This window comes from Parambassis ranga, chromosome 24, assembly GCF_900634625.1.
Source record: "Parambassis ranga chromosome 24, fParRan2.1, whole genome shotgun sequence".
NCBI classification, from domain to species: Eukaryota; Metazoa; Chordata; class Actinopteri; family Ambassidae; genus Parambassis; species Parambassis ranga.
Genome location: NC_041043.1, coordinates 15,639,900 through 15,652,104, shown reverse-complemented (window position 1 = coordinate 15,652,104; position 12,205 = coordinate 15,639,900). Strand labels below are relative to the sequence as shown.

The window sequence follows — 12,205 nt, the reverse complement described above, 5'->3', positions numbered from 1 at the left end:
ACCATATGTTTCCATTACGATGCTACAATAGATGTTTGATGATGTTTTTTCTCATAGACGTGTGACTTGTAAATTTATGAATTCAATCTTATAGAATATTGATGTTTTATAAATAAAACTATATATCCCAACAAGCATTTCGCTTCTTTAGCTTCTAAACAAATTGAATCTAGAACCGGACTCACGAGTCTCCCCCGTGACTGAACTTCCACGGCTCCGTGAGGGATGACAGGGTTCTGAGGTCAAAGGTCTGATGCTGGCTCACCAGCTTACACTCCATCTTCCTCGGGGGACAAACGGCACTGGTGCGCCACTGGAACGTGGCCGAACACCCGGCTGTCTCTGAGAGCAGCGTGGGTGATCCGCGGCCTGCGGTCTGGTCGCACGTAAACAAAATGGAGGACTGGCGCATAGCAGAAGCTGCAGGAGAAAACAAGATGATCATTGTTTTTTCCAAATAAGAACCTTTTTTTTTTTTTATTCATAACTGCATTTTCCCACGTCCCTGAATGCACCATCTAATCTTAACATGTCCTGCTGTCTAACCATAAAGAGGGAAAGAAAACAGAGTGTTAGCGCTGCAGAACAGAAACACCTCCCCCTGTCACCAGCTTCACCAACACGCCAACAACGAGTCGTCACCTGCGCTGCAGAATCCCCACTTCCTGTCCGTGTCATAGTTAGCGGTGGTGGCACACCACTTCTTGCCATCTGTCCTGGCAGCGCTGGTGCACTCTGTGTATAAGTTCTTCATGACAATGAAGGGGAACACACACACCTCACCCTCAGCGGTCACTACAACACACAAACGGACACGCTTCCCCTTCAGCGGCTTCCCAGAAGATCAGGGTCTTTCTCATCAGCGGGGCTCAGGAGGAGTCAACGAGCCGCAGATTTTCAGCTTTAATAAAAGTCTGAATTTTTACTGTAACCATGAATTGTCCTGAACGTTTCTTTTAGCTCTGCTTTTTAGTTCATATCAGATTTTCAGTTGTTTTATATCCTCGGACCGACCTCGGTTTGAAAATGAGGTAATTTAAGTGCAAAGTGCTCTTTACATTTGTACAGTTGTAGCTCTTCTATTTCATTAAAAATGACAGAATAAACATGTATTTTCAGACGAGAGAGATTCTAAACCAGGGGTGGGCAATTATTTTTTTGCGAGGGCCACATAAACTTCCATTAGAAAAGCAAAGGGCCACAAAAACATACAAAAACATCTGAAGCTGAAGGTTTTTATTTCACTATATGAAGTCAACACTGACCTCATATATCAGCCTGTTCTTGTTTTGTAAAATGACATTTTCTGGTAAAATAAAGGTTAAAATAAATAATGTGATATAACCACATAAATACATTAATAGCTACATTAATAGCTAATATACTATAATCAGATATATGGAACTACTAAAGGCAACTAACTGATTAATAAAACAGCTTTTGGTGTTATTATTCATATGTGACTATTGTCATATGACGTAGTTTATCTCAACCGCAACCGCGTTTCACCTTAAATCACCTATAATGTTTGCTGCGTTACCAGCTCTGTCTGTGCTGAGTTAGGGTGCGCGATGTTCCATTATCAAGAACGTTGGTCGTCTTCTCTGTGAACATATCCGCGCTTATGTGTGTACGTGTGTGTGAACGCGGACGGGAGGGAGAGAGAGAGTTGCGCGGAGTTGAATGAATGGAAAGATAGCGATATTATAAAGTCGCATTGGCGGAAAAAAGGCTCAGAATCAATGTGTGGCGGAGGGAGTTGATGATGTGAACTGGTCTGTGTGTTTACTGCTCTCTCCTCTGTCCTCTGTGTGTGTCCAGGTCCACTGAGTGTGTGCTGGTTGTATGCTGAAAAACACTCCCGCACAGAGCAGAGCAGCACAGATGATGTAAAGATATTTTTACAGAAGAAAACCATTAGAGTTAAAACTAATTTTAAAAACAATCCCAAAGCTCTCAAAGTTGGACAAGGTCTGAGCTTTTTAAGAGCAGATGACGATGTCGGCACCGCGGTAACATCTGAATGCGCTGTGGCGTTTCTTCTCGCTTTACCGTACATTTCAGCATAGTCGCGCAGCATTTTTAAAGTGTACACAGCGCGACCGTGTCTCTACAAAAAGTAGATGGGATGAAGCAGTACAGCAGCGTGGAAGAGACAAGGAGGGTTGGAAAGACGTTACTGGTAATGCCGTGCTGACAGCTGACTTTTGATGCCTTCTTTTTTTTTTATTGTGTGTACGAGTCCGCGGGCCGCATTGAAGACGCAAGCGGGCCGGATGTGGCCCGCGGGCCGTACTTTGCCCAGGTCTGTTCTAAACCTTCGTCCTTCAAACTAGCTCCTGGGAGATCGCATTGTGTGCGGACTCACCGGGCGGGCACGGATCTCCTCCTCCGTACTGCATCAGCACCGCCTGCTCTTCATGCTTGAAGTCCATGGTCATGGCTTTGCTGTTTCCAAACGACGCAGCCGTCTTCTCTGAACCCGAGCCGGACACCTTGCAGACGGCGCTCTGCTTGCAGGCCGGCTCTGCCACGGAGCCGCAGACGTTGATGTTATACGTGCCGGAGTTCCCGTTGACCTGACACACACAGAGGGCACAGCGTTGGTGACAGGGAGGCTTTATACTTTATACAGCTGTAACGATGGTGCACAGCTCACCTGGACTTCACCGGACAGCGTGCTCAGGTTGAAGGTGAACTGCAGCTGGTAGTCGGTGAGCTGGCAGCCGCTGGTGTGAGTGGCATCTGAGCAGACAATCGGGGTCGCCCACTCGAACAAATAGACACACCCCTGTCGTTTCAGCATTTGTGGGGAGCCCTGGGTACAGATGTGAACACGTAAGAGTTTGTTTCAGACATAAACACACAAAGCGTGTGTGTGTGTGTGTGTTCTTAAAGGTCTGAAAACTGACCAGCTCCAGGCCTCTCTGGCAGGTGAAGATGATGGTGGAGGTGTAGTTCTGTGCCGGGTCAGACGCACACGTGGTGGAGCTGTGGTAAGTGATGGACACCTCGCCTGTTTCACTGTTGAGCTCTGGGCCGCTGGTAGTCCGTCCGATGTCCTGTAAGCAAGGGCAGGATGAGAGAGAGGCTCCAGAGACACAGAGGGCAGCATCATACGTCTAACGGTCTATCGAAGGTATGTAGTTCAATTTACTTACTTATACCCTGTTCACACTGGGGAAATAAATCTGGCTAAAGCGGGATTCAGGCCGCATCCAGATGTATCCAGATGTGAACACCTTGAATCCGGCTGTATCCAGTTTGATTTCAATCCGGCTAAATCCACCTAGATACTACTAAAATGTGGCTCAGGTGTAACGCAAATGTGGTGAGCGAATCCGGCTAGTGACTTGATACTTCCGGTTAGCGACATGCTACTTCCGGTTAGCAACATGCTACCTCCGGTTAGCGATGTGCTACTTCCGGTTAGCGGGGCCGGACACGGGACAAAAAACCGCACGACGCATGCGCACACGCGGTCCTACCGTGGCCTGAACGGACTGTATATTACGAGGCGCCACCTAGTGGTTTGGAGGACCACAAACAAGCTGGATTAAGCCGGATTGAGTGCGGACACACTTGTGTGATAACCAGATTTGAAAATAGGTCTGAACGTATCCAATTTAAAGACTATCCAGATACAATCCTACTCTAGCTGGAATGACTTTCTCCAGTGTGAACGGGGCCTTTATCAACAGAAAACTCATACAAATATTAAAAATATAGCAACATATTAAGGACATTTGACAACACAGGCAGCGCAAATACAACAGGGAGCTTTTTACAAACCATAAAAAGTGACGGACCTGTTTGGGAGATGCTAACAATTAGCAAAGAGCTAGCGCCTTATGTACCAAGGAGTTCAAATAAATATAATCTCATTAGCAAACTTTAATAACAGGAGTGTCCAAGCAGGTCCGTCACTCTTTCAGGTCCCTGGGAACACGTCTGTGTGAAGATGCGGCGCGCTGTGCGGTCGTTGGGCTGTTTCTCACCACAGGTGGTCCGTTATCAGGATCCATGCAGACGGCGGCTCCGGGCGGGCAGGTGACCCCGGGAATGGGGTTCAGCGGCTGACATATGTTGATGTAAAAATCTGGAGATCCGTCACTTTGTTCCACGGCTTCATCTGAGAGGAGGAGACACAGAGAGAGAGAGAGAGAGAGAGAGAGAGAGAGAGAGAGAGAGAGAGAGAGAGAGAGAGAGAGAGAGAGAGAGCGTAAACACGGACGACTGACGTTTGTATTCTTGAAGATGTGAACTCACTGACCTGTCGCCGTGTAGTATCCGCTGACGTGAATCAGAGGGGTCAGGTCTATCAGAGCAGACCCGTTCCTAACTGAACATGTCACCTTAAAAAGAGGAAAACAACCCCGACTGTAGGTCATGGCACTCTGAATAGTAACAATTATTAGACTTGAGGAATTCACCCATCTGTGTCCTGTTATGTTATAATTCTGTAAGCTTTTGTTTCATTTGACTAATTGCAACTGAGCCCTAAAAAAAGGATTTTAGGGAATGTGACACGTCTACTGCAGAAAAAAACGTTTGACGATCCTTGAGCGGCTCACTGTGTTTTCACCTGTTCACATCTCTCCACTGAAACTCTATTTTCTCTGTGAAATTGCCAATTTAGTGCTAATTTGTGCAGGAATGCACCATATTTTCCACATAAAGATGAAGAAATGCCTTCGTTGCTTCTTCACCTATAATTATGAGCTGCTGCTGTAAATAACATCTGTACGAGCATTTTCTCGTTTTTCTTCTTTTTCTTAATTTGCTCATGACAAAAACAACACATTCCTTCTCATCTCACTTCCCACAATGAATGTTTTCTTACTGTACTCTGACTGAAAGCACGGAAACAAAAGAGACTTACAGGCTTTTCACACACCAGGGGGGTGTGGAAGGAGAGGTAGTGTGTGCAGGTTTCGGCGTCCGAGTCGATGAGGACCGGTTCTGGGGGGGCTGAGCCCATGGTGGGGGGCCTGTGCAAACATACATGGAGTGACAGTTTGAGTGGCTGTGAACTGAACAAACTGTGAGTGCAGAGCTCAGGCCGAGGCCTACCTGCAGATGAAGTGGATGATGGTTTTGTGTTTGAGCTTGGGGTTTGCCGGGCAGGAACTTCCTTCTTCGTACGTCAGCTCCAGCACGTGATCCTTGTACGAGAGCTTCCTGCTCACCTGACCGCCGCTCACTGCTGTGGTGGCATCTTTGATGCACACAGCTGTAACACATATTAAAAATACACCATTTAGTGAAAATTCAGGAAGTCTGAGCTCCAAGAAATCGCCAGTGGGTCAGAGCGTGTGGGACTTTTATAAGCATACCGACATCTAAACATTCTAATATGAGCAATGCTAAATGAAGAATGCACAGCACTATTTATTACTGAATAAATAGAGTGCTGAATATATTTATGACAGAAATATATATATATTTCTGTGTGGGGAACACAACCAAAATCTACAATTTTGCAATATATATAAAAAAAAATATCTGAGCAGGAGGGATGGGGTTATTTCTTGGGAAAGGGACAGGAGTTTTATAAGAAAATCCAATAGTTTAAGAAGATCTCTGATTGTACTTCGTCTGGTGCTCTTTGCTTCAGTCGTTATGCAAGTCGTCAGTGTTTCACCAACACACAACTAAACATCAACCACAGGAGAAGTGAGAGTTTCGATTATGATGCAACACAATCTGCGGTTCCAGCCAGTTCAATGTTAACTTATTCACAGCTGCACATCATGAACTAGAAATACAGCTCTAGTTAAAGACCAACGTGTGTTTTTTTTGTGCACAAATGAGACAAACCACCAGATAACTGAATGACCTGATCGACCTCACAAAGAACACTGCAGTGTCACATGACTTATCATGAATTCAGGCACTACTTGCCTGTTTGAGCACAGAAGTTAGAAGATGTGAGAGCTGCTGAGCTCCCTGGTATTTGCCAGAAAAAGTGTGTGTGAGTCTTTCACTCCTTCATGTGGACTTTAAAGCTTAATGTGGGACTTCCAGAGTTTTAAAAACCCACTCAGTGATGTACTCGGTGATGTACGTACCTGTTTCAGGGCTGCACCCAGCGTTGCTCACACTCCCACAGATGTTCATGCGGTACATCCTCCTGTGTTCCCGATGATCGTACACTGTGTAACCCTCTTCCTTCTTCAAGGAGTTCAGGTCGAACAAGTGACCTGGAGGAGAAAAAAAAAAAATCACCATGAATCCCCTCGAAGGAGCCGGTTTCATTCGAATATGATGTAAGCAGAGGGTCTGACCTGTGGCGGGGTTGGCGACCCTGCAGTTGTCGTGTTGGGTGGTGTTCAGAGGGCAGGCAGCGGCTGTCAGCCACAGGAAGGTGTAAACACAGTTCTCAATCTCAGAGATCAGAGTGGGCCGGGAGTCCTGAGGCGAGGACACACACACACACTTTTAATCAGCTGACTAACTGAACCGTGTTAGATCTGTCATCTGTGTTGGACCATGTTGGGCAGGTGACTTTCAAAATGTAACACATTACATATTACTGGTTACTGTCATTTGAAAGTAATTGGGTATATTACATAACTGTCTCTGAATTGTAATGCATTACACTACTTTTGTGTTACTTCTTAGTTACTTTGATAAAAATACCCACATAAACATGACAAGGAAGCAACGGCCACTGCACAAAAAGCAGAAAAACGAAGAACATCAGGCCGATTGTGGAATTTATCTTTATAGGAAACTCAGCTGAAGAGCTCACTACAGTGCCACCTAGAGCCTGATTAACCCACATCCTATTTTTTACTTGATATCCAAGCGGCAACCTTCGGGGCTCAAAGTTGAAGCCCATGCGGAAGTGTCAAAACTTGTAATTCACGCTGCAACAGCTGGGGGCTGGCTCCAAAAGCGAGTAATTTCCCATAGACTCCCATGTTAAAATGGCCGACTTCACAGCAGAAAAGAACATGTTTACAGCCTGGTACAAAAAAATCGCTGTGGTCTCAGATGATAGGTTCTCTTCTAGTGTCAGTTGTACGGGGGGTGAATTGTTTTACAACTCACTCGTTTCAATTGTATTCGGACTTAAAATTACGCCTAATTATGGGCGTTGCCGCTTGAGTGACAGACAGTTGACGTATCACAGCGTGAGTTTCCTGCTCCCACGATCGCCCGCCCCTAAACTCCGCTCGTGCTCCCCCTCTTTGTCCATATTCGGAGTTTTAATTGACGTGACGCTGCCAACATGGCGGCGGTCATCACGTCCCGGAACCTCCCACTGAGACTCAAAACGGCTCTTCAGAAACAAACGGGTGACGTCACGGAAGCTCTGTCCATAGTTTTTACTGTCACTGTTGATATCACAGTAGAAACATGGCTGCTCTGAGTGGACACAGCTTACGCTTCATTAATTTCTGTTTCTCTCTCAGTTAGCTTAGCGTTAGCATGGTACTGGTCCAGCTGTTTTTCACGATATTTATATAGTTCCTGAGGTGTCGCACATAGATGCACTTGACTGTTATGTTGTTGCCCTTTTCTCAGACAAACTGAAACTGAAATCAATGTGACGTAATTAATCGTAACGTGGCGTAACGTAATCCAGAAACAGGAAGTAATCTGTCATCTCGTAATGACAGTAAATTCTAACTTGAAATGCACTGTTGTAATGTGCGCTACTGAGATTGTAACGAGTACAATATTTTCTAAAGTTTATTGGTTAAAAACTGAAATATAGGGATGTCCCGCTCCGATCACGTGATCCGAAATCGGGCCCGATTACGTGATTTCAGACTCGATTGGAATCGGACGTTGCTTCCTGATCAGGACTCGGATATATATTTATTAGGGCTCTCAAAGTTAACGCCTTCTGTGCAGGGTGGCTCTGTGTCCTGTAGTGTAGGGGTATGACAGCTGCTTTTGGTGCGAGAGGTCCTGGGTTCGGGGTTCCACGTGTCGATGAGTGTCTGAAATCACCTAGCGTGGCGCTCTGGACACACACACACAGACCTTTATAGGCCACCTTTATAGGGAATCTTGAAAGTATCGGATCGGGACTCGGTATCGGCAGATACTCAAAATCAAATGACTCGGACTCAAGGGCAAAAAAACCTGATCGGGACATCCCTACTGAAATATAATACTTTTGTAATGAGTTACTCCCATCATTGTTTATAGAGTGCCTGTCTCACCACTTTGTCTTTGTCACACTTGAAGCGGATGATGCTGCTTCTGTTCCTGCTTCCATCGGGACAGCGCTGACCGCTGATGTAGTCAAGCCTCAAGACGTTTCTGTCCCATGTAAGACCGGACTCCACCTGCCCCAGACTCACATATTCATCTCCAGACTTCATACAGGACGCAGCGTTGGAGGGACACTGTGAGGAATCTAGTGTGAGTTGAGCAGAGGATCAACATGAGGGTCAGGGTTTCAGTTCTGGTCTTTACAGATTTACTGCTCGCTTGCATGCGCACTGACCTCCCTGCTGCACCAACGACCTGCACACATTGATGTAGAAGCTCTTCTTTGTGCTGGTGGTGGAGAGCTCCACCTCCCAGTTCTCGGAGGTCATAGCCAGAGGAGAGAGGTCGTAAGAGTGACCGTGGCCGTCGCTGAGGACAGAACAGGGACAAAGAGTTTACTCTGGTTACATTTCAGGTAACAATTACAGTCTGCAATCAGTAAAGGAAGAAAAAATAAAATAAAAGAGAAAGGTCTGTGGCCTCCCATCAAAGAACTCATCATCGTTTAACATTAACCTCTGTGAGAAGTGGCAAGCTAAAGTGTAAACCTACAAGTAAATGAGAAACACCACAGACTACAGAAAGAGGAAGAGGAGGATGATGGCTGAGAGGAGGAAGAGGGTGGTTACTTGTAGGAGCAGCTGGTGGTTTTGATGGGGACACAGGCCAGCGCGGTGGGCCAGTCAAACACATAGGTGCAGTCTGAAGTCTCCTTAATGAACTCTGGTTCTCCCTGAAACACACACACACAGACAGACACACACACAGGAAGTCACTAAAAGTGCTGGGAAGAATCATTAACCATAACTTTGTCTGTTTAACCATCAGGATATTGAAGAGGCCAGGCTGGCCGAAGAGCTCAGTCATATGTGTTGTGTGTGTGTTGTGTGTTCTCCCTCCCCACCTACAGGGGGGAGCATACTATTGGTGTGTTGCCGCTGTATGAGGTGGAGCTCAAGGATTGGAGGACACAGAATTTAAAACCGTCCAAGACAGCCGCCCGGTGCTCTTTCTCTACTTTCCACATCTTAAGAAGTCTGCACTCGATTTTCGATTGATAATATATGACATTAGATTATAGATGCTAGATTGTGTAATTTGGTTTCGCAGTTTTGGTCTTTACCTTGTGTGTAATTGAATTTAAGTGAATATTATATACCAGGCACATTTGAGTAGGGGTAGGAAGCCATTTTTGTTTATTCGTTTTTTCCAGTTTTGTTCGTTAGGAAGTCGGGGAAGTGACCTGTATTTTTTCGGCGTCAGTATTTTTGTCTATATACCTTAGGAGTCGGAAAAGGAGGGGGAAAGTCACCTTATGTTACGGCTAGGTTTCCCCTGGGCCGGTCCTAACCGCGTGATTCTGTCTTTATTGCGCACAGGGTATGAGCATGTGGACACTCCGAAGGATTTTTTAAAGAGTAACAGTACAGTACTGAGAGATGCTCTTCTGGTAAAACATACTGTAGCAGTTCTGCAGCAGCTGACATGGTGTGGATGTGGAAATAAAAGACAAAACTCCTGCTAAAATCTTCCTTTGTAACTTACAGGATGCCTGTCAGGGTGGCAGGAGAAGTGGATCTCTGTGGATCGTTGGTAGATTTTATGACAGGTCTCTCCGTTGGTGTAGTTCAGGATGATCTGATCTCCCACATAAGTCAAAATCTGGTTTGACATTCCTGCGCAGGAAAACACACAGATGTGATGACACACAACTACAAGCCCAGAAAATCACATGTGACTGTTTGTTTGTTTTTACAGGGTCATACCTGCGATCTTGTGGCTGTCTCCCTCCACCTGGCAGGAGGAGACCGACTCGATGCCAGTGTCGTGGTGGGTGCACACGTCTTTCTGCAGCGCCCCGCAGACAGACAGGTAGTAGGTGTATTTGCCGCTGTGGATGGAGTAATCTTGGCCCTTAAGAGAGCTCAGGTTGAACTCGTAGCCGCTCTTTGGGTCACGAACCCGACAGTTTTTACCTGACAGGAAACATTTAAACAAATCATATTAAAAAAAATCATTATGACCACTGATGGAGTTGATGATGAGGTTTTATTAAGGCTTTTTAATTTTTACCTTGCGCTTTCCTGATAGGACAGGCCTCTGATGTCCGCCAGATGAAGACGTATTCACAGCCATCTTTACGGTCAAACATGGGGGAGCCCTACATGTACACAACAACACACACAAAGTTAAAATGAACAATGAAAGAAATCAGTGAAAACAGCTTTTCAGTAACATCCATGATTATGACATGGGTGTGGTATGTGATAATCTAAGAGTGGGCGGAGCTCCGATAATACTCACAGGGTTATCGTCACACTGGAAGATGATACGTGTCGAGTAGCGGGACGATCCACAGACATCTCCGTTCTGGTACATGATGCTGATGGAGCCGTCCTCCGCCACCTGCGGGCTCGACTGCACGTATCCCAGGTTGTACTTTTTCCCATCTATCACACCACAGGCACCCAAAGGACCCACTGTGGAGAGGACAAAGTGTTGAATTCTGGGTGATGAAACAGCGCATTATACGCTCTGATATTGGCCATGAGGCAAAGAATAATCCACTCGTGATTAAATCTAAGATATATTCTTGCTTGTGCTACATTTGTCCATTTAAAAATGAGCTACAAAGACATGTTCCCACCACCCACTGGAACATAAGCTGGGAGTCGTCAGGACCCTGCAGCACAGAGCACAACCTGTACCCACCAGCTCAGAGGGGAAGAAGGAGGAGCAACACCACATCTGGGCACTCATCAAAGCCGCAAAAACAAGACCCCCTAACAACAAGAACCAGGACATCCTGGTCCATTTTAAACCCATGATGACACTGAGACACAAACAGGTTCACCCGAAGGACAAAACTCCCAGGGAGAAACACAGTGATGTCATATATGCAGTCCAGTGCAGTGAGGAGTGCTCTGATCTGTACATGATGGTACATAATCCTAACGCAGTGACCATCGAAGGGACACTACTATTCATGATGCATTGTGGGATACATTGATGGCCCCGGGGTTGGATGGAAGTCTGCTCACCTGGGCAGTCCTTCACACGGGGCAGGGGTTTGCAGACGTTGATGTAGAAGCTCTGCGATGTGGCCTGATCTGGGTCTATGGGGATCCAGGGACTGTCATCTTCGTTCCGGATCAAGCGAGTCAGGTCGTACTCAATACCATGGGAATCTAAAGGTTATAAAGAATATTTACACACACACACACACACACTATGGGAGGAGATGACAGTACATTGTTTCCATACCAGCGATCCTGCAGTCAACAGGAGCAGGCATGCAGACCAGAGCCGTGGAGAACTCAAAGAGGCAATTGTGGACCACATGTGACGGGAAGGTGCTCAGGTCCTCATGCAGCAGTTTCAACGAGCCAGGGTTCGAGTTTGGATCACACACAAAGTTGATAGTGAAGGTGTCCCGAGTCGCTGAAGAAGAAGAAGAAGAATATCGATCGATTGATTCCAAACAGAAGGACAAAGTTGATCGTTTAAATCGTTGTGTTGTCTGGTACCTGTGGGGTCGTCCAGTGGGCCCTTGTAGGTAAGTTTCATGATGCCGTCAGTGGAGTACTGGAGCGTCTTCTCCACGCCGACAGGACTGATGGGCTTACCGTTCTCCAGCTCACAGCCAGCCATACCCTTTCCACATTTTTCTACATCTGAGCAGATGTTCACCTGCAGGGAGCAATCAATCAATCAATCAATCAATCAATCAATCAATCAATCAATCAATCAACCGTTATTTATATAGCGCCTTACTACAACCAGAGTTAAGGGGCTTTTACGTATTATCAGAGTGTCTGTCTTACCAGGAAGTCCTTTCCATTGGCGCTTGTGTTGTATCCACTCTCAGAAGCCAAAAGCTGCAGGTTGAACTCAAACCCAGTGTTGGGGTCGACCACAGAACAGCTCTGAGGCACAAAAAGATGTTCAGACATTTTACCAGGTAAAGTCTATC

General features: G+C 46.0%; 1 protein-coding gene across 1 annotated transcript in view; it reads right to left on the bottom strand.

Annotated features, from left to right (window-relative positions):
• Nucleotides 1-12,205, bottom strand: part of igf2r (insulin-like growth factor 2 receptor) — a 32,957-nt gene that overhangs the window by 7,479 nt on the left and 13,273 nt on the right. The window contains exons 21-41 of the mRNA XM_028398167.1: nucleotides 12,057-12,158; nucleotides 11,760-11,922; nucleotides 11,497-11,673; nucleotides 11,274-11,420; nucleotides 10,537-10,712; nucleotides 10,306-10,393; nucleotides 9,999-10,208; nucleotides 9,778-9,908; nucleotides 8,862-8,965; nucleotides 8,468-8,601; nucleotides 8,181-8,377; nucleotides 6,288-6,414; nucleotides 6,072-6,203; nucleotides 5,074-5,233; nucleotides 4,883-4,991; nucleotides 4,274-4,355; nucleotides 3,999-4,132; nucleotides 2,913-3,062; nucleotides 2,660-2,818; nucleotides 2,369-2,579; nucleotides 186-420 (exon numbers count right to left, since the gene is read on the bottom strand). Of these exons, the coding sequence (XP_028253968.1) occupies nucleotides 186-420; nucleotides 2,369-2,579; nucleotides 2,660-2,818; nucleotides 2,913-3,062; nucleotides 3,999-4,132; nucleotides 4,274-4,355; nucleotides 4,883-4,991; nucleotides 5,074-5,233; nucleotides 6,072-6,203; nucleotides 6,288-6,414; nucleotides 8,181-8,377; nucleotides 8,468-8,601; nucleotides 8,862-8,965; nucleotides 9,778-9,908; nucleotides 9,999-10,208; nucleotides 10,306-10,393; nucleotides 10,537-10,712; nucleotides 11,274-11,420; nucleotides 11,497-11,673; nucleotides 11,760-11,922; nucleotides 12,057-12,158 (3,128 nt within the window). The remainder of the gene's footprint in view (nucleotides 1-185; nucleotides 421-2,368; nucleotides 2,580-2,659; nucleotides 2,819-2,912; nucleotides 3,063-3,998; nucleotides 4,133-4,273; nucleotides 4,356-4,882; nucleotides 4,992-5,073; nucleotides 5,234-6,071; nucleotides 6,204-6,287; nucleotides 6,415-8,180; nucleotides 8,378-8,467; nucleotides 8,602-8,861; nucleotides 8,966-9,777; nucleotides 9,909-9,998; nucleotides 10,209-10,305; nucleotides 10,394-10,536; nucleotides 10,713-11,273; nucleotides 11,421-11,496; nucleotides 11,674-11,759; nucleotides 11,923-12,056; nucleotides 12,159-12,205) is intronic.